The 21125-nt window shown below is 36.5% G+C and overlaps 1 protein-coding gene across 1 annotated transcript; it reads right to left on the reverse strand.

Moving 5' to 3' along the window:
- Positions 1–1668: 1668 nt before the first annotated feature.
- On the reverse strand, positions 1669–20306 carry b4galt4 (UDP-Gal:betaGlcNAc beta 1,4- galactosyltransferase, polypeptide 4). The gene is made up of 7 exons (XM_051110984.1): positions 20189–20306; positions 18463–18935; positions 15237–15469; positions 11702–11889; positions 8894–9016; positions 8538–8642; positions 1669–3328 (listed from the first exon to the last, which is right to left on the reverse strand). The coding sequence occupies exons 2-7, from the start codon at positions 18731–18733 to the stop codon at positions 3187–3189; spliced, it is 1062 nt and encodes a 353-aa protein (XP_050966941.1). The 5' UTR covers positions 18734–18935; positions 20189–20306; the 3' UTR covers positions 1669–3186.
- Positions 20307–21125: the final 819 nt, after the last annotated feature.

Here is a 21125-nt window from a genome sequence, read left to right on the forward strand (position 1 = left end):
TTGGACTGTGAAAGACTAGCAGTAGCACTGATCTTCCAACAGTACTCCAAGACAAACTGGGATCCCCTGTCAGAGACCATAGCATGTCCTCTGTAAGACCATGTCCTCTGAAGATGTAGTCCACGACCATCCGTGCTGTCTTCCAAGCAGACGGGAGTTCGGGGACATTAAGTGGTTCACTTAAGAAATTAAGTGAACCACTGTGGAAAAATGGTCTACCACAGCACAATAAAAAAATCACAGTATTGCCACTGGATGGAGGAAAACTGGTGAATGAAATCCAAGGCAATATATGACCAGAGGAACGAGGAGATGGGAAGCTGTCCAACAGGAGAACTGGATGACGTGTTTTGAGCATAGACTGAACGGTGGATGTCTTCCATCATAAAAGTGAAAATAAACAACTGCTGGTGACCTGCTCACTCCTAGATGGCAAGTTGACACTGGTTTGTCCAAGGTACACTAACAGATAAGGCTTATGTTCTGACATTCATGTATTAAAGACCCATACAGTTGCACTTTTCACCCTTTTCATTTGCTTCATTTCCCGCTTGCACCTAAGCCACGAAACATAGTTTCATCTATTCAATAGCACTCGTGACTGGCACTCCCACAAAAGTAATGACTATCAGCTAAACAATCAGCTCTCTCACTGATATTATCTGACAATGTTGTTTTGAATCTCAAGAAGTAGTCTCCTTTTTTTGCCTGGGTCTTGGGCTTTTTTTAATGCCATGCCAGGTAGAAGAGTCAACTTCGGCCTCTATCCTTGGCACAGCTCCATTTGAAATGATAGCTGCTCATGAGAAATGCTGCTCTTTGTTTTGGAAGAGGAATCCTACTTGTCTAAGATTTTTTTGTTGCTATTACTAGTCAGATAGAAAACGGTGTAACACAGCGTGCTCTGCAATGCAGTAGCTTCATATGAACTTGCAGTTTCCAAACAATGCAAAAATTAACGTATATGACTTGAAGTGTTGTACAAGTTAACACACAGTAATGAGTATATCAGATATTTCTCCCAAAACAGCTCTGATGGATCAAGGCATGGACTCCACCAGACCTCCGAATGTGTTCTGTATTATCTGACACCAAGACATTAGCAGTAGATCGTTTAAATCCTGCAAGCTGCAAGGTGGGGTCTCAATGGATTGGAAATGTTCGTCCAGCACATCCCATAGATGCTCAATTGGATTGAGATCTGGGGAGTTTGGAGGCCAAGGCAACACCTTGAACTCTTTGCCATGTTCTTCAAACCATTCCTGAACAATTTTGGCAGTGTGTCAAAGTGCATTGTCCTGCTGAAAGAGACTGCTGCAATCAGGGAACATCATTGCCATAAAGGGATGTACATGGTCAGCTCATATTTTAGGTTGGAAGTACGTGTCAAAGTAACATTCGTGTGAATGCCAGGACTCAAGGTTTCCCAGCAGAACATTGTCCAGGCAACCTTCTTCCATTCCTCCATGTTCCAGTTCTGATGCTCACATGCCCATTGTAGGCAATTTCAGCAGTGAACAGGGGGTCATAATGGGCTCTCTGACCAACTGCAGCTATGCAACCCCATACATAGGGAAACCTAAGCATGCTAATCAATACTAATCAGCACTAGATCACATATTACAGCCATACCTGTATACAACATATCTGACCAAAGGAAAAAAGCAACTGTGTATGTTTAATATCATTCTTTATTGCAGTATTAACATCAGTAAACTGGCTTTTTATCAATAGCCAACACACACAGGTTCAACACTGCATCAGTGGTAGGCACTTTCCATGAAAAGGGTACAAAACCAGACTTTAAATTCTTGCAAAAAGTTTCAATCCATTTTCAACAAAGATTCATCAAAATGGAGTGCTTCATCTTCAAAGAAACCTCAAGAGGTCAAACAAAACATACTTAAAAAAAAAATAAAATCACAACATTACGAGAGTCAGCTGGAGTAGAGAGTTTTTAGAGTGTTTTTAAAAGTAAATACTCATGTGGTAATTTTATGTTAGATAGTTTTTATCTAATAGTTTCTATTTCACAGAACATGGGATTTCTGCCCTTTTGACTGCTTTACAAGAAGTAATAAAAGTAATTTGTACCCTATTCGTGGAAAGTTCTCATTAATATTCACAAACCTTTGCCCATGATTTCTGCACAGTATAAAATTCTTAAAATGTTCAGTTACAACACCCAAATCATTTTAAATGTGTGCCACAGAATGTAAAATTTGAGGAAAAACTGTGGAAAGTCACTTTTTAATTATGATACCAGGTTTTCAGGACTAGCAAAAACAAAACAATTAAATTAAACCAATAATGTCCACAGAAAATACGATGTTACTTAAAAGATCCTCATGCACTTTTTAGTCTTTAAGTGTAATTGCTTAAAAAACTGTTTAAAGTCTGATTGTGACACAGTATTTGATCTTTAAAAAAAAGAAGAGGACACGCCCTAAGATGATATTATCCTAAGCAGACAAAATCTCTTTTTCTCTGATCATAAATTCAGTAAGGTAACACCAGCCAGTGTTACGAATTAACATCCATTCTGTCTGAACAATGTAAAAATGTAAAATAATTAACCCATCTACAGCTACATTTCACTGAAATGAAACTGAACTGATTAAACCATATCATTGGACCCGAACACCTACTACAAAATCTACAAATTTCCACCAGACAGATATTATAAGCACGTTCAGCTGGAATCATCATCACAGAACATGCAGATTTGTTGTAAAGACTCAAGTACACCTCCTCTGCCCATTTACATTCATGTCTATATCAGTATTGAAGTCTACATATTATATACCTATTAGCCTGTCAGGTACAGCTCCTCTGTTTTCCATTACCTCCAGATGTCATGCCATATTCTGTAATGACCTAAACGAACACAAGTCATACAGAATACATTATATAAACCTATGACTTCATAACTAGAATATTATAGCTGAATATTAAATTCATTTCAACCCCGAAAGGTTTACCTGATCAGACTAATTTGATTCTACTTGATTATTGTAATACTTAGAAAGTAGTGTTTGATCAGAATTCTGCCCATTTTATCTTGCAGGGCTTAAAGAGTAATGTTGGACAGATCCAAAGTGCAACCTGGTGCAACCTGATCTGCCAGGCACTGGTGAATGCTGGGTTTCAATGCAAACCGTCTCTTGAATGTCAGTCTCCAAATGCTCAGTGAGCACGCTCCGGCCGGCCAATGTCCACGGTGATGTTGATGAAGAGCGGTGCTCTGTGGACAGACAGAACTTTGTAGGAACAGGAGTTCAAACCATCCGTCTTCCACGCCTGATGAGTGCGGCGTAACAGACGCATCCTGTGTTGGGCAAAGTGAAAAGAAAGCATGAATAAATGCCACAGTGAAATCTATTGCATATCTAAGGTCTCTCTCTTGAAAACATTTACATTTTAAGTGTAACATTATTCTATTCCTGAGTTTTTTAAAGAGTCATTCACTGCATTTTTGTTTATTCTACAATATTTTCACTTATAATTAAGATTTGGCCATCTGACTAAAGCACTCAGTTTTGGGGTTATTTCCCCTTTAAGGCTTCACTATGCTTGCCCTTTGCATGTTTTCAAAATCTGTATGCTAAAAAAGTAGAAGAAAATGAACCCCTAAACTCTGAAAAAGTGAACTACATTTTCTGACAGGTATTTGTGTTGTACATATATAGAATATGTTAGCATGTCAAATTTAATTTGTTAATTTTGAGCTTACTGATTTAAAATCTTCATTGTGTCAATGTCGGTGTTTTGTCACACCTTTAGTACACTGATGACTGCTCTGTGTCGCATAATTATTCATAAAACTGCATTTACTTATTCTATAAGACACTTAGTGATCTAATTATTCATGACAGCAAGTGCTAATTTCCTGCGACATACACTTCAAAATGCGAGATCACATGCTGTACGTGAGAGACGTGTTCGTGGATTGCAAGCAGGTGTTTTAACTTTGTATAATTTTGTATAAAATATAAACAGAAATTGTTATCAATATATACCACAGAGTCTCTGACACAAATGTGATTCTTCTGTATCGCGAGTGTAACCGGTTCTTTGATATAATCAACTGAATGCTGTAAAATGCCAACGTTAATAAAGACATTTTTAATGCAAACAGCTGTGCATTTACTTATGTTCAATACAGTTTTTCTAAATCATTTTGGCTAATTCTTGAATGAGAGTTTTTGTTTGTTTGTTTTTTTTCTCTCAAAACAATAAGTTGACATGTCTGAACAATTAGTTTCTCGTTCAAATCAGATTTGAATTTTTTTTTTATTTAAACAAATTGCTTGTGTTTTGCCACATCAGACATTTATGGCCCTTTTGCAACCCTGCTTGCCATCATAATGAAAGAGGAATCACAAACTTGTCAATCAATAATTTTTGGAAGCATGTATATGGAGTTTGTCAAGCACAATCACTACCATTTTAGAATAAGGAGGAACATCACAACCCTAAACAGCAGCGGCTATAGCAGTACTGTTGAAATACATCTGTATTTATCTTTGCAAATATGTTACATGTGGACTAAACATTCACAGTTGATTGTTGCGGAAGAAAAATAAATAAGCAATGTGGGAATCGAACCATTGAAATTTCAATATGATTTGAAATAAAATGAAATTTGCATATAACAAATAAAATATATGAAATATAAACTGTGTTTTGAAGCATAAATTAAATGTTTTGGATCAGTTACTACATTTTGCAGACATACAATTCTGTCTGCCAAAAGCAGTGACTCGTGCAACTGCACTTTCAGTTTAGAGAATCTTAAAACTGTGCCAAAGCAATTAAGAAAAATTGTAATTTATAGCAGCTACTGGATATGTATTTGTGTACTGTATAAAACCACATACAATATGTTCATTTTGATGCATGCAGTGGCGAATTGCAGTGTGCATTTGTGGAAGTCTCTGATGCTTTTAAACTCAATAAGCCTGAAATAAACCTGCCAGCATCGGAGCAGTAGTGTCACAACTTGCTTACGTGTTGTGACATTACTGTCGAGTCCAATCATGCACAATGACTGGTTTAGAAATTAATCCACAGTGAAATGTTCTGAACAAACAAATGATGCTCTACCGATGCAATTAGGCGCATAACCATCAGCCACTTTTTCCTAATGTTCAGACGATAATGAAAGAGATTGAAACTGCATAACAGCAGTCTCAATCATCATCCACAGACCAGCTGGTGATCCGAAGAAGCGATGGTGGATAAGCAGATCTGTCACTGTGGAAGTAATCTTGAACTGATTTATTCAATCACGTGAAGTCATGTTGGCCAAGCAGATAAAACAGATTTTTTAAAGCTTGGTCTTTTTGTACTAAGGGGGAAGTTTTGAGTTCTGAAAATTACAGTATGTTTTATAGTACACATATGACTATAATATATGACCACCACATGAGCCCTTCAAAAGTGCATTCAATAGTTGGTGCTAATTTAAAAAAGGTTAGCACCCCCTTTGGAAAAAAATAACTGAAATCAATCGCTTCCTGTAACCATGAATGAGTTTCTTACACCTCTCTACTGGTATTTTGGACCACTCTTCTTTTGCAAACTGCTCCAGGTCATTCAGTTTGAAGGATGTCTTCTCCCAACTGCTGTTTTGAGATCTCTCCACAGGTTTCTATGGGATTCAGGTCTGGACTCATTGCTGGCCATTTCAGAACTCTCCAGCGCTTTGAGTGCTTTTTGAAGTGTGTTTCGGGTCGTTGTCCTGCTGGAAGACCCATGACCTCTGGTGGAGACGCAGCTTTCTGACACTGGACACTACGTTGCGCCCCAACATTCTTTAGTAATCATCAGATTTCATGATACCGTTCACACAGTCAAGGCATCCAGTGCCAGAAGCAGCAAAGCAACCCCAAAACATCTTTGACCCTCCACCATGTTTGACTGTAGGGACTGTGTTCTTTATTTTTGAAGGCCCCATTTCTTTTTCTGTAAACAGTGCCATGATGTCCTTTACTAGAAAGCTCTACTTTTGTCTCATCTGTCCACAGTATGTTCTCCCAGAAGGAATGTGGTTGTGTCACATAAGTTTTGGCAAACTCCAGTCTTGCTTTTTATGCCTTTGTGTCAGCAGTGGTGTCCTCATGGGTCTCCTACCATAGCGTCCCTTTTCGAGGGATAATGCGAGCTGACACTGTTGTACCCTGTGTCTGCAGATCAGCTTGAATTTGTTTGGAAGTTAATCAGGGTTTTTTATCCACCATTCAAACAATCCTTTCTTGTAATTTTTCATTAATTTTGCTCTTCCGTCCACGTCCAGGGAGGTTGGCTACAGTGCCATGGGCTGTAAACCTCTTGATGATATTAAGCACAGTGGACACAGGAACATTAAGATCTCTGGAGATGGACTTCGAGATTGTCCATGTTTTTCCACAATTTTTTCTCTCAAATCCACAGACAACTCTTTACAGACAACTGCTTATGAATAGCTAGTAAGGTAGTTGTTAAGTTTAGGTATTGGGTTTAAGGATTAAGGAATCAAGAATACTTTTTTCTCTCAAATCCACAGACAACTCTTTACACTTCTTTCTTTTCTCCATGCTCAGTGTGACACACTTTTCTTCATTTTAACTGGTTGCAAGTGAGATTACTATATTGCCCACACCTGTTACGTGCCACAGGTGTGTCTAAATACAAATTACAGGAGCACCACATGCTTGAAAAGCAATTTTTTTTTTATTTTTACAATTTTGACAAGGTGCCAGTAATTTTGTCCAGTTCATTTTTGAGTTCTGTGTGAAATTTTATCAAGTTTGACTTTTCTTCTCTGTTTTTTTGTTGCAGTGCAAACAAAAACAATAAGCATGTGAATACCAAAACATTTGCAACTAGATCAATTTTCTGAGAGAAGTGTTGCATTTTCAGACAGAATTGCAAGGGCGCTGATATTTTTGGCCATGACTGTATAGAATATAGACATTGTAAATAAAATTGGCAACATTTTATTTTTAAGGCCCAATTTTTACTATTAACTATTACTATCGACTCCTAATTTGCTGCTTATGAATAGCTAGTAAGGTAGTTGTTAAGTTTAGGTATTGGGTTTAAGGATTAAGGAATCAAGAATACGGTCATTCAGAATAAGGCTTTAATATGTGCTTTAAAAGTACTAACAAACAGCCAATATGCTAATAATATGCAAGCTAATAAGCAACTAGTTAACAGTGAAAATTGGTCCTTAAAATAAAGTGTTACCAAAATCAAGGGGAAACAAAAGAAAGATTTAATGACTAATGATTGCTTCATTTTGGGTTTGACAGGTAAACCACTCTCCAAAAAAATATGCTCATTAGTAGATCAGTTTATATGTTTTTAGACAGGCAAATCAGCAAATCAGAGACTACTGTTTAAATTTAAAGGACTTTCCTATGTCCTAAATATCACTTTTTTGCTTCTTTTGTAAAATTATTTTTTTACACTTACAGTGTCTGTGGGAAAACACCACAATCAGTAAGTATTAATAAAGAATTTACAAATTCAGTCATGCTTTGTTCCATCCTGTTTGACAAATTTACAGAAACTGGTTTGAGACATTTTACAAATTGTAAAGCTAAAAAAATATGAAAATGAAGTAAGATGGCAGTCACGTAAGCCAACAATAATTTAGTATTTACTGATATAGTGACTGAGCTTGAAGGACACATGACAGACACAGACAAACCCCACAAAGTATGATAAACAAACACATCAAGGTTAAAAAATAACGCCTGCTAAACTACCAAGTGTGTGCAAAATTCACTAGCCAATTTAGTGGGTTATGATTCATAAATTCACTTTAAATACCACTGCTCTGTAGCGCACTAGATTAGAGACGAGAGGCCAATTTTCAACCTGCTCCCACTGCCTAGGTATCCGTGAAATGCTGCATATCCAATATTTTTGCACATCACTACACAGACACCAAACGCGCCCTCATTTGGGGCATGACTTTCACTAACATCAATTTGTCTTGAGAGTGAAAACAGGCTGGAGTTTTCTGAATTCATGTCAATGAAAGAAAACATTCAATACAAGTGTAGTAAACTGACTTTTGTGAGGAAACAGCTGATCACTAAATTAACTGACTAACATTTTTGCCATTCAACATTCATTTTGGAGTGATCTATTCATTATATAAATGCTGTCATAGAGAATTCTGTGACAGGTAGTATTAAGTTTATGGCGCTACTCTACATTTTTATGGTGCAAACCATAAAAAACTTCAATTATTCAGAATAATTTTTTTGAAAAGTTGATAATCTGGTTAATTTCTGATATTTTTGTTTTGGCTTGTAGTTCTCAATGGCTGGTGACTTAAGTTTAGCAGAAATTTAAAAAGACAGTTTTTTTTTTTTTTTGTATTACTATAAAAACTTATCACTGGATGTACCGAACTCATTTCCCTAAATTAGTTTTAATTTAACTCTTCTTGTAACCATGCTATTCTTGTAATTTATTCAAGAATATCACCCTAACATCACAACATTTTACATTTATTTCTCAGTCACACTTAAACTGACCTGTCTTTATTGATTTGATTGCCGCTGTCCCTTTTGTGAAAGACCATGGTGTAGCGCGCCACTTGTGAGGATGGACGGATTATTGACATTTTCTGTAGTGTCACCCTGAAAAAGATGGTTTCGTTAAAATCCTTAATAATGAGATAGCAATGTTCAGACATGGATTGTACCATAACAGGAACTGACATTTCCCTTCACTGAGACACACATTACCTTTCATATGAAGAGTAAAGCGGCTTTGCATTTTTATGCCCTTTTTTGATGTTGTAAAGATTACAAAAAGCCCTTTTGTGAAGTCACCTACTGTTTGAGTACCTGTGCACATCCTAATACATATCATCCTAAATTTCTATTACCTTATTCTCAGGTCATCGTCCTCTCCACCCCAGCCCCAGTAGGAGTTTGGGAAGCCATTGACCTTGAGGAACTGCTCTTTCGTCATGGCCGAAACTCCCCCAAAGTAACCTTTGTATCGGAGTCTGGGAAGTCACAGGCAAAAAGTAATGAGTGTCTTTCTCATACTTAACAAGAACTATAGCATATCATTTAACAACATAATTAATTAAATTATGCAATTAAGAAATTACTTGGGGCACATCATATTCAGTGTAGCTGAATACCATTGGAAAATGGAGAAGTTACTGTAAAACTGTAGAATGCCAAGGTACAAGCTACTAATAGACAGATGGAGTTTTGGTTCCTTGCCGCTGTCGCCTCTGGCTTGCTTAGTTGGGGACACTTCATTTCCAGCGATATCGTATTCTATTTGAACTGAACTGAGCTGAATGATGACATCATTGAATTTAATGATGAACTGCCCTTAACTGAAAATTGAGTGTTTACTGTTTTACTGTTTACCTTTAGCATTATTGACACACTATTTTAATATTTAATACTGTAAATCTGCTTTGACACAATCTGTATTGTTAAAAGCGCTATATAAATAAAGGTGACTTGACTTGACTGTAGAAGTTTAACTGTTGCATTTCACAAAGCATATTTCTATCATGACCACTCTCAGAGGGATTGGCATGGTAATGTACATGACAATGTAAATGTATTTGATCTTGGCAGAATAGATCTGCTACGCTGCTGCTGCTGTGGCAGAGCATGTAAGAAATACTGCTGCTGCACATATAACCTATATGAATAACCCCCATAGCATACATGAATCGCCTCGTAGCAGATCTATACAGGTGGAGCTGAGGAAGGTGGAGGGTTTATGAAGCACGCTGCAAGACCGCTACAGCAAGCACTAGTCATATATTTGAGTGCTGAGCAGTGAGCTCATTGGCTACTGATACAGGAGAGAACCAATCAGGTTCTCGCCATGTGATAATGATGTCATCAGGTCAGATTGAGTTAGATCTATCGGAACTGCGCCATCTAGAGTTTCATGCCAGAACTCTGTATATAATGAAAGCTGTTAGATATGGGGGGAAGAGCATCTCTATAATACTTGATACAACCCACCTACAAACTACCTTATAAACTCTATTCAAAAGTTTACAAAAACAATTAGCTTTTTGATTTCATATATATATATATATATAAAAACAATAAAATAAAATCATTTACAAATTGATTAATTTTATTTGTTAATGCTTTAAATAATTCAATTTAGTAATTGCCTGCAATAGTTCAGGGGTAGCATTTGTTAACATAGTCTGGAAGTGCAGCTCCTACTTGCAGACTAAAACAAAATAATTGTCTTAAAACATGTCAGTCCCTCCAGGACTTTGTGATTTTGTAATTGCAGAATTTAATGCAAAAGTAAACTTTTGTCTTATTATTTGCAAATTTAACGCAAAAATGTTAACTTTGCTACAAGCAAAAACAGCTTATCAAAAGCTATAAAATCCATCAAAGGAGAAGGTAGTATTTAACATTTAAAGTGATTTGTATCTGACAAATCACTCATTCACGACCTACACTTGTCTACTGTCTTTTCAACCTGGTCACTTCCAAAAGCTGTGAAATATGCAAGGCTGCACAAGAGATACAACCCTCTGTTTACTTTTACTTGTGAAGTCTTTGAATGTTTTTATAGGTGTAATGATGCTATTAAATTACTATACATAATACTAAACACTTGCTTCATGCCTGCTTTCACCAGCAGATTGTATCAAAAAATGCTACAAATTTCGCCATCTTTTTTTTTTTTTTTTTTTTTAGAAAAGTTGCTGCAATATCTGACATTTTAGTTGCAGAAATCAGAAAAAATTCAGGATTGAAATCCTGGTGAAACTGAGATGTTTTTGTGATGAAACGTGCTAAGTACCTTTGATTAGTATTGCAGATTAAAAACCCGTATCAGTAAACTGAACAACTGTTGTCAATGCAGAGATGTCACTCTTTTGGACACTGACAGCTGATTACAAAGGGGACATGATTTAACCCAGGGGTGCTCAACCCTGGTCCTGGAAATCGACTTTCCTGCAGAGTTCAGCTCCAGCCCTGACCAAACACACCTGACCCAGCTAATTAGGATCTCAAGGAGCACTTGATAATTACAGACAGGTGTGTTTGATTAGGGTTGGAACTAAATTCTGCAGGAAAGTCGATCTCCAGGAACAGGGTTGGGCACCCCTGATTTAACCCATTCTGAAACACTAGTCTGCCTCTCTGTGTAGTTTTGTCCCCCACAAACCCTGCAGTCTGTAATGTACATTTACATTCCACATGATTCAATAATTTAGGGGACTCACAACCACACTTGAATGCTGTCATCACACAACTGCGCAGGTTATGCCTTTATGCTGCACAGCTGCAGAAACTCAAATGTATTGAATTCTTTTTACGATTAATTGAACAGTGGTCTCCAAACACGCCCATTAATTAAAATAAATGGGATTCATGTGAGAGAATGGATCATTTAGGAGGGCGTGTTTGATCATTACCTGTTGTGATACAAAAGGAAATATTTGGTCACAGCTTTGTTAAATACCTGAACGACTTATCACTACTGCAAAATGAAGTTAAACTAGTAGTGTCACTGCTTTTAGTTACTCCCGACACTTCTGTGGCTTTTGTATTTTAGAGAGAAATAGTACTGCTAATTGATTTCAGTGTTGCCCGTCTAAGTCAAATCTTGTATGTCTAAATCCAAGAGCGTATTGTAAGTTGCTCAGTGTTTGTTAAATGAAGGAGACAGCATTACTCACTTGTACCCAGTGGAATTCCTCCCCACGACTAAGTGCTTAGGCTGTTCCTCACACATGTATAAATTATGATCATTCTCAGGAACTAGATCAACATCATGGAAGATGAAACAGTCCCAGCTCTGGTCGTTCAAAGCCTCGAGGTAGCCCACATTTAACAACTTTGCCCTGTTAAATGTGGCATCTCCAGCCTACAAGACAAACAGACACATACATCAAAAACACGCTGCTTATAAATGCTTGCGAATCTTCTGTTGTGATTTCCTGTAGATTACCAGGTCTTTTCCATCACTCTCATTTCATGACTTCAAAAATCAAATAAGTCTTAGGAATAAATTAATTTTTTTGAAGACATGAAGTGACATGAAGAGCTGGAAAGGTGTTTTTTAATGGTTTTATAATGTTTCTTTTCTAAAGCAAGAACAGAATTGTTGTTTTTACTAACAAAACAACTAGCAAAACTTAAGGGGAAACAGCACAACACTGTTTCATGACATGCTGTAAAAAAAAAAAAAAAACTATAAAATTTACGGTAAAAAAAAACAACAAAAAAAACGGCAGCTGTGGTTGCTGGAATTTTACCGTAAAAAATATGGTAGCAACGTTTTCACTTAAATTTACAGGTAAATACTGTAATTTCATTAACTGATATAACGTTAATGTACAAACCTATTGAAGCACTGAAATCGGTTTTGTACCTTTGTAATACTCTGATAACCACCAAAATCAGATGGTGATGAGAAAGTCATATGATCAACCAAAGACCATCACACAGCAGCTTTTAAATACTAACATATAGGACTGGGCAATATGGGCAAAACAATTATCACAATATTTTTTTTCATATAAGTCGATATCGATAATTATCGCGATAAATGTCAAATCTTTATTTGAAGTTTAAAAGTCAGATTTCTGCTTCAAAGTAAAAGTTGTATAAACCAGACCATTAATTTTCCTTAACAAAATAAATAACTAAATAGAAACATCAATTTCTGCATGTTCTAATGAGTTATATTGTTTCAAATCAAGAAACAGGTTTGGGTTGTCTGAAAATAATAAAAATAATAATAATAATAATAATAATAATAATAATAATATCATATTACTTTTTTGTTACAAGTTTGTTATTTCACTTCGAGACAATAAATGCATCTTCTCTTGTGAGCTCGCACAGCGCGGCAGTTTGAACTTTAGTCCGAGTGGATAAACGGTCATGTGTGGCGAGAATCAAATGAGTCGCGCTGTTTCGTTCCGCTTTTGGCACATAAAATTATATCGAACACTTATCGAACTCCTCATATTGTTTTACCGAGGAAAACTGTAACGCGATAATTATCGTTACTGAATTATCGCCCAGCCCTACTAACATATATAGAAGGCGCACAGTGTCATTCACACAAACACTAAACACCATCATGGTAACACACATCCAACTAAAATAATGCAATAAACATTCATTTACAGTGTGGATTAGATGTAGCATACAATGTAAAAAATGTAACACGGATTTCTGGGAATGTCAATTTACAGTTATTCACTGTAAATTTATTAAACATTTAACAGGTTTTTACTGTAGCATTTTTACAGCTTTTTACTGTTAAATTTACGGTCATTTTTCACAGTGCACAACAAGAAAAAAAGCACCCATACTTTTCATAACACCTTGAGCCTCAGCGTCTATCATTTTTACTTCCCTAACTGAACATTTTCTCAAAATGAAAATTTAAAATAACTTAAAATATTCACATTACCAACATCAGCTGGTGGCATTTATCTCTATTGTTGTTAAAAATGTCATGGGAAGAAAAAAAAATTATTAGCAATATGAAAACAATTGAGAACTAAAGTTGAAGGCTAAACACTATAAACAACAAAAACTGCGAAAACAGACAACTGCCCACATTTACTTGTCAAAAATGGTAATTCGGGAGTCAGAAACTTGGCCTTGCTTTGCTCACTGTAATAATGAAAAGGAAGTAACACACTATTGTTGAAGACAACAATACTATCATTAAATTTTTTCTATGTAACTAACAAACAAAGAGTGTCCTTCCACATTGACTCAATGTTAGGAAAGTGGGTTTTAATATTTGCAAGGTCTTACCACTTTTTGCAGAATGGATTGTTTGGTGAACGTGTAACAATGTATTTCATTCTTTGCAAACAGGCTGTTATTTGAAGATGGGGCAGTGCAAACTATAATGGCCCTGGGAGCAAAGCCATAAGTAAACACTCTTATGCATTTCAAATATGAAGAGGGCGTTTACGTTTAAGTCTCAAATGTATTTTGACTCCAGTCTTCAGTGTGACGTGATCCTTCAGAAACCATTCTAATATGATGATTTGTTGCTCAAAAAAATGTATTACTATTATTATGGTGAAAAAAAAATAGATTTTTTCAGGTTTCTTTGATGAATAGAAAGTTAAAAAATAATCTGAAATAAAAATCTTTTATAACATAAATGTCTTTATCATCACTTTTGATGAATTTAAAGCATCCTTGCTAAATAAAAGATACAAAAAAATAAAAAAATCAAAAAGATACTGAATCCAAGCATGGTATAGTGTATAATGTCACAAAAGCTTTTTATTTCAGATAAACGCAGATCTTTGGATCTTGGATCCCTGAAAAAAATGCACTCAACTGTTTTAAATATTTAAAATAATGACTGATTTCTGAAGGATCATGTGACACTGAAGACTGGAGCAATGATGCTAAAAATGTAGCTTTTATCAGAGGAATAAATTACATTTTAAAATATATTCAAACAGAAAGCAGTTATTTGAAATTAAAGCAAAAGAGCCGCAAGGTTTATAGTTTATAGCTTCGCGTCATGCCTAACAACACTGCTTTGCTGTTATAAATTTACTATTAACCATGGCTTTACAGGGCCACCTATGTAGTAAGGTTTCACAAAATAAAACAGAGCAAATAAAGTGCAATGATTTTAATAAAAACATTATTTTTCCACCAAACAATGTAGTTCTTTAGAAACGATTGTGGCTGCAACAAAGCGGTTGCCGAGCAACACACAGATGTAAAACAAGGTGTATGCTTGTAGAGTAATTTACACATGCGTCTCATTTCGGAGGCTGCGTCCTGTGGAGATCACATCTGAGGACTGCACATGTCATTAAGGATGTCTCATTTAAGAAAAAGTAAGCATAATAAAATTGACTGTTATTCCTTGTGAGGTGTAAAATACTATCATTTATTTTTTACTTTGCAATTTAACAGTTACTTTTCTTAAATGATTTTTCCCCGATGACGTACGCAGCCTTCAAGTGTGACCTCTGGAGGACGCAGCCTTTCAAATGAGACGCAGCTTACGACAGCTTCGAACGCGGCTCAAACAATCAGAATCAAGGACCGGAACTATCCGTTTTATAAAGAAAAAAAATCTCTCAATATTATTGTTTCTGCTGTCCTTCGGATCAAATAAATGCAGGCTTAGTGAGCAGAAGAGACTTCTTACTGCTCAAAAACTTCTGTACATCTACAAAAACTCCTGCCATGGCTAATGGGAGTTTGGCGCACCTGGTGAATGACGTAGATGGCGTAGTGAAGCTGCTGCCTCTGTAAGAACGGGTGAAGGTGGTGCAGGAGGTAGAGCAGGTGCTTCTCTCTGTTTCTGTGAGGGATCAGGATGGCCACGCTCTGTCTGGCCGTACAGTCAGAGGGGTTGTACTGACCCTCCACCACCTCCCCGTTTTCACTCTCTACCTGCCCTATCGTCAGCGAGGGATCAAATGACAGCTTGATAGCACCTCCTGTGGAGAAAAACAATCAGAAATAAATAAACACACATGGACACAGGCCCACAAGTAAGTGAAAGGCCCACGGACCAGGTGCAGTCCTTTAATACTGCACCAGCTGGGGCCCACATTAATTACAGGGCCCCATCTTTGGAAACGAGCCCGAATTAGCAAGCAGCTGTGGAAGGAAAAAACAGTGATGTGTAAACATTGACATTCACATAGAGGTGGTTCCCACATGTTTCTCTGTGTTGCAGTTCCATGGTTCAGATCTTTTGCCAGTATTATCAGCTCAGTTTTAAAGGTTACTGGTATACGCAAAAAAAATTAGTTAATCTGTGACATTCACCAAATTTTTAATATTAAGAATAGTAAACAAAAGTCAAAAGTCATGGTGAGCTGTTTAAACTTCTATAAACCTATGAAATGCTACATCATGAATATGTCGCATGCCGTCTGTACAGGTTAGGACATATAATAAATAAACCTATAAATTAAGCAAATTATCATCCATAAATCCTCCCTGCTGCTGTGGCACTTTCCAATGATATAAAACTGGTATGCTTAAAATGTTTTGCCCTGTGTGACGTCTATTTTTATGTCACCACACATTTACACATTTTGTTTTTCTTCAATTGTCAATGAATTTCATGGTATATTTTGTTGGTTCCACTTGTTCGCCAACTTAAATTATCAACAACTTAAATACAGTAGATAACACTTTAGATTAGGGAACACTATTCAGTTTTAACTAGTTGCTTATTAGCATGCACATTACTTGCATATTGGCTGTTTATTAGTATTATAGGCTAAAGCATTTATTAATGCCTTATTTTGCATGACCATATTTTAGACCCTTTAATCCTTAAACCTCATATGAAAACTATTAATAAGCAGCAAACTAGGAGTTGATTGAGGGAAAACTCTTCATAGTGAATGTGTGTTCACTAAAAAGTAAATAAACATAGAACATCAATCTTTACTTTTAATACTTAAGCACATTAAAAATCAAGCACTTTTGATAATGATTTCACAAGGTAATTTTTGATTTTACTATTCCGATAAAGGAAAAAAAAACACATAATGTTTCAGTCTAAAATTAACAAACAATAATGAGTACTTTAACTAGTGTAATATTTTTGAGTATCTATACTCAAAAACTTGAATTGTGTGTTTTATTCCCCACTGATGAGATACTGATGGTGATTTACGCTGCCAAGTTCCAAAAAGAACAAAAATGCACTACAAAAGCAACAAAGTAGTCCATAAGACTACAGTCTTATAAAGCCATTCGACAGGCTTGTGTGAGGAGCACATCACAATTTAAGTCATAATTCTATGATAATCTTCCCCTTCTATGGACCTCATTTGTGACACTGGACCACAAAACCAGGTATATTTGTAGCAATAGCCAACGATACATAGTATGGGTCAAAATTACTGATTTTTCTTTTATGCCAAAAATCATTAGGATATTAAGATCATGTTCTAATAAAGGGGTCATCGGATGCCCATTTTCCACAAGTTAATATGATTCTTTAGGGTCTCAATGAAAAGTCTATAATATACTTTGGTTAAAAATTCTCAATGGTAGTTTTAACCTTGCCAAAATCAACTCTGCAAAAATCATCCCATTCTGGTCGAGGCTGCTTTAAATGTTAATAAGCTCTGCTCGCCCCGCCCCTCTCTTCTCTCTGTGGAGTGACGAGCCTGTTTACTTTAGCCGCATTTAGCCGCTGAACTTGCTAACTAGCACATTATAAGGAAAGGCGATCGTAAAGATTCATAAAAAACCCCTTATACTCACTTCTGCTGTAAGCGAAGCTGGATCATGAATGATTCGTGCGAACATAGACAGATATATGTAGATCGGGAGGCGCATTCCCTTCACAAACAAATGTAATCTACTACATCTTCAGCGGCTCAGATGTCGGGAGTAAATGACGACCACTATGTTCATTATTACATCCAGCAACACAACACCTCAATCGCTCAATTCTTGTCTAACTTACATCCCTGCTCCGGCATCAAAACATGGAGGTTGGACTGTTACAACTAATCTGAGGTAAGACGCTCATGTCAATCAACTATCGTGGGAGTGTCCTCTGTGGGTGTGACGTCACAACGACAGGCATCTGAGAACGGCTCGATTTGAAAAAGGGAATATTATTTTTACAGATTAATTAAAAACCACTGCATGGATTTTTATCATTATAGGGTAGATTTGTACATACACTGACAACACAAATTAATGTTCAAACAACATGAAAAGGTAAACTTAGCATCTGATGAATATTTTGTAAATTTCGAACTGCAAATATACCAAAACTTAATTTGTGATTAGCAATATGCATTGCTGAGAACTTCATTTGGAAAACTTAAAGGCGATTTTCTCAATATTTTTGAAAAAAAAAAAGTTTAAATAGTTGTATCTCTGCCAAATACTGTCCTATCCTAACAAACCATACATCAATGGAAAGCTTATTTATTCAACTTTCAGATGATGAAAATTTGTCCTTATTACTGGTTGTGTTTTCCAGTGTCACATTTGTGTTTTCAAAATGACAATGTGGCCGACTGCTAAGGGGCACACAGCAGCTTTATTTTTGTCAATTATATGGCTTGTGTAAAAAAAGAGAACAAGTTATATTTCGCAGTATAAATCATCATGCATTTGCCCTAGATAGATAACAGGCTGGAACATTCTGCCTCTTGCATTTTACACTCTTAGAAATAAAGGTACGAAAGCTGTCACTGAGGTAGTATTTTTTCTGAAGGTACACCTTTGGACCTAAAGGGTCCACACTGGTACCTTGAAGGCACATATTAGTACGTAAAAGGTACTTCCCCAGTGACAGATTTTCTATCTTTATTTCTGAGAACAAACAGAAGAAACAAACAATGGAGGGTTGAAATGACAAGAGAATGACTTCAGTTTGCGTAGACCATTCCCTGAACTTGAAGCATAACATTTAATCCACAAAAAGATAAACTCAGACGACACTTACGGAGCAGGGGTGACTGCTCTGGACAGCTCTCTTTGGCAGCCTGCTCCTCGACACGCTCCTCGACGCTCTGCATCATCTCTGATTCCAGCTCCATCTGAGCAAACCCTCCGACACCCTTATCGTCGGGAGAATTCGATCCGTCCTGGACAGCCTTATCTGTGTCGTCATTTGAGAACGTTGCGATCCACGCGACAACGCAAAGACACAACAGTAGAAGAAACAGACACTTCCCCTTCCTTATGATCTTGAACAAGGATGGAAAGAGGCTCATGACTGAAGTTTAGTTTGAGGCGAAGTCCAGAGAACAGCAAGCAAGACACACCTGAGCATCTGCTCGAAGATAAACAATCCCTCCTAAAGCTGACAAGAGTTCCTCCAAAAGTCTCTTTCATCAGTTTTTTCGTTCATGTTTTCACTTGAAGGGGAATAATACTTCAGCTGAAGTAACTTGTGAGAACTCTTTTATGAAGAAGCTGAAACACACACAAAAAAAACATGTGTATTAGGTTGAATTTTGTCTTGAACACATTTTGATTCAAATGAGTACATGGATTGGTATTTTAAACACGCATGTGTCACACTGCAGTGTGATTTAAGTGAACAGCAAAAATGCTAAATAACTGCTAAAAACCACAGGAATGTAATTCTAGAACATTTAATAGTCATAACACAGTAAAGTTGTTTCAAAACTGACATAAATGGAAGTTTAGGAATTAGGTAGTGAGCAAAATGTAAAATAAATCAAAACTTTATTTTATCATTACAATTACAACATCACACACATGCCACACTACTTCCTTTACTGGCAAGTGTTACCTGTTAGTCACATTCTTCAGGTTTTTTTTTCATCCTGAACAATCCTGTTCTTTTTCTTTCTTACATAGTCTGCCACCTCTACGCCCCTCTTCTCATGTTTCATGTTGACACACTTCACTGCTTTGTTGTGTGCATTTCATCATTTATTTCCTTAGTAACAGGACCTTCTCCTGTCCTTGCCACGTCAAACAATCTCTAAAGTTTACAGTTTACGGTTTTCGGCTAGAGCTTCCGAATGCACCGCTTACAGTTCCTCCTGTATTCTCAAGATGTTTAATCAGTCACTTTCGTTTGTTTTCTTTTACTTTATAGTCGACAGAAATAACACTGTATATCATGGCTAGTTGGGGGTCAAAACGATGACAACCCCGCGTCTGTGGTATTAGATAAGAAATTATTGCAATAATGTTTCTTATCCCTTGATGACTGTCACTTGAAGTGTCATTGCTTCATCATCATGCGATGAAATTAGGATTTAAATCAAGTGCTTTATTACGACGTCTTGAGATCATGCTGAATTATATGACATATGAATTATTTTGTCCTGAAGCATCTACAATCATTAAAAATGAACAGAAAATTAGGAAGAGTGATATGCGTATAACAGTGCCTGTTTCTAATTTATCAACTACAGATTCAGCACTGAGAGACGTATAGAGGAAAGCAGTTACAGTACTGTATTTAATTAGTAATGTTTACAGATTGTACATACGACTATTTGACAGCGTGATTTAGGTATACGCTCGCGCATTCGATAAAATAAACAAAGCCGCGATTCAACTAAACGTCCACAAGCTAGTTTGCTGTACTAGGTGCGCACTTCTAAACTGCTATTTTTATTCTGCTAAGGGAGCACAGGCATTCTGGAAAAGAATAAATGAGAAAGTAAATAAGGGTTAAAACGACTTACGGCTGTGAAAGCAGCTGCACTCAGCTCAAGCCCACCACTGTACTGAAACACAGCATTTCCGCAAATACAGACGCTGGAGAGACGTCATTGGCTGGAGTCATCCCACTAAAGGAGGCTGGTTAGCTGGTTAAGCATCGCAACACCTGCCGGCAGATGCGGTAACTACACCACTCCGCCCGCAAACAACAGCTTTTTTACACGACATATTGGGCCTGTCCCATACACTTCTAGGGCTTGTCCAGATACCCGCACTTGCGGTCTTTGCATTTGGCCACTTGTCTACATACATGACGCATTTCCTGTATTTGTCTTACAAAAATGATCCATGGTTTTACTACAAATAAAACCCAAAGTGGTTTCTATTGTTAAATCGTGGTAACCACAAATTAACCATGGCCATGTTACACTAACCATAGTTTAACCATGGTAATCAAAACGCCATAAATAAATAAACAAATAAATAAATGTTACTACACTGTTACTATATAAAAGTATATACTATATATTTTAACAAAACCATGGTTAATTTTCGTAAGGGCTGGCCAAAGTGTTAAAGTGGGCATGAAGACCACAAATGTGACCCTGGATCACAAAACCAGTCATTAAGGGTCATTTTTTTTTTTCAAAATCGAGCTTCATACATCATATGAAAGCTGAATAAATAAGCTTTCCATTGATGTATGGTTTGTTAGGATAGGACAATTTGGCTGAGATACAACTATTTAAATATCAGGAATCTGGAGGTGCAAAAAAATCAAAATATTGAGAAAACTGCCTTTAAAGTTCTTTAAATAATGTTCTTGACAATGTATATGACTAATCAAAACTTAGGTTTTCATACATTTACAGTAGGAATTTTACCAAATATCTTTATGGAACATGATCTTTACTTAATTTCCTAATGATTTTTGCCATAAAAAAAAAAAAAAAAAAATCA

The sequence above is a fragment of the Labeo rohita genome, chromosome 5 (genome assembly GCF_022985175.1).
Source record: "Labeo rohita strain BAU-BD-2019 chromosome 5, IGBB_LRoh.1.0, whole genome shotgun sequence".
In the NCBI taxonomy this organism is placed as follows: domain Eukaryota; kingdom Metazoa; phylum Chordata; class Actinopteri; order Cypriniformes; family Cyprinidae; genus Labeo; species Labeo rohita.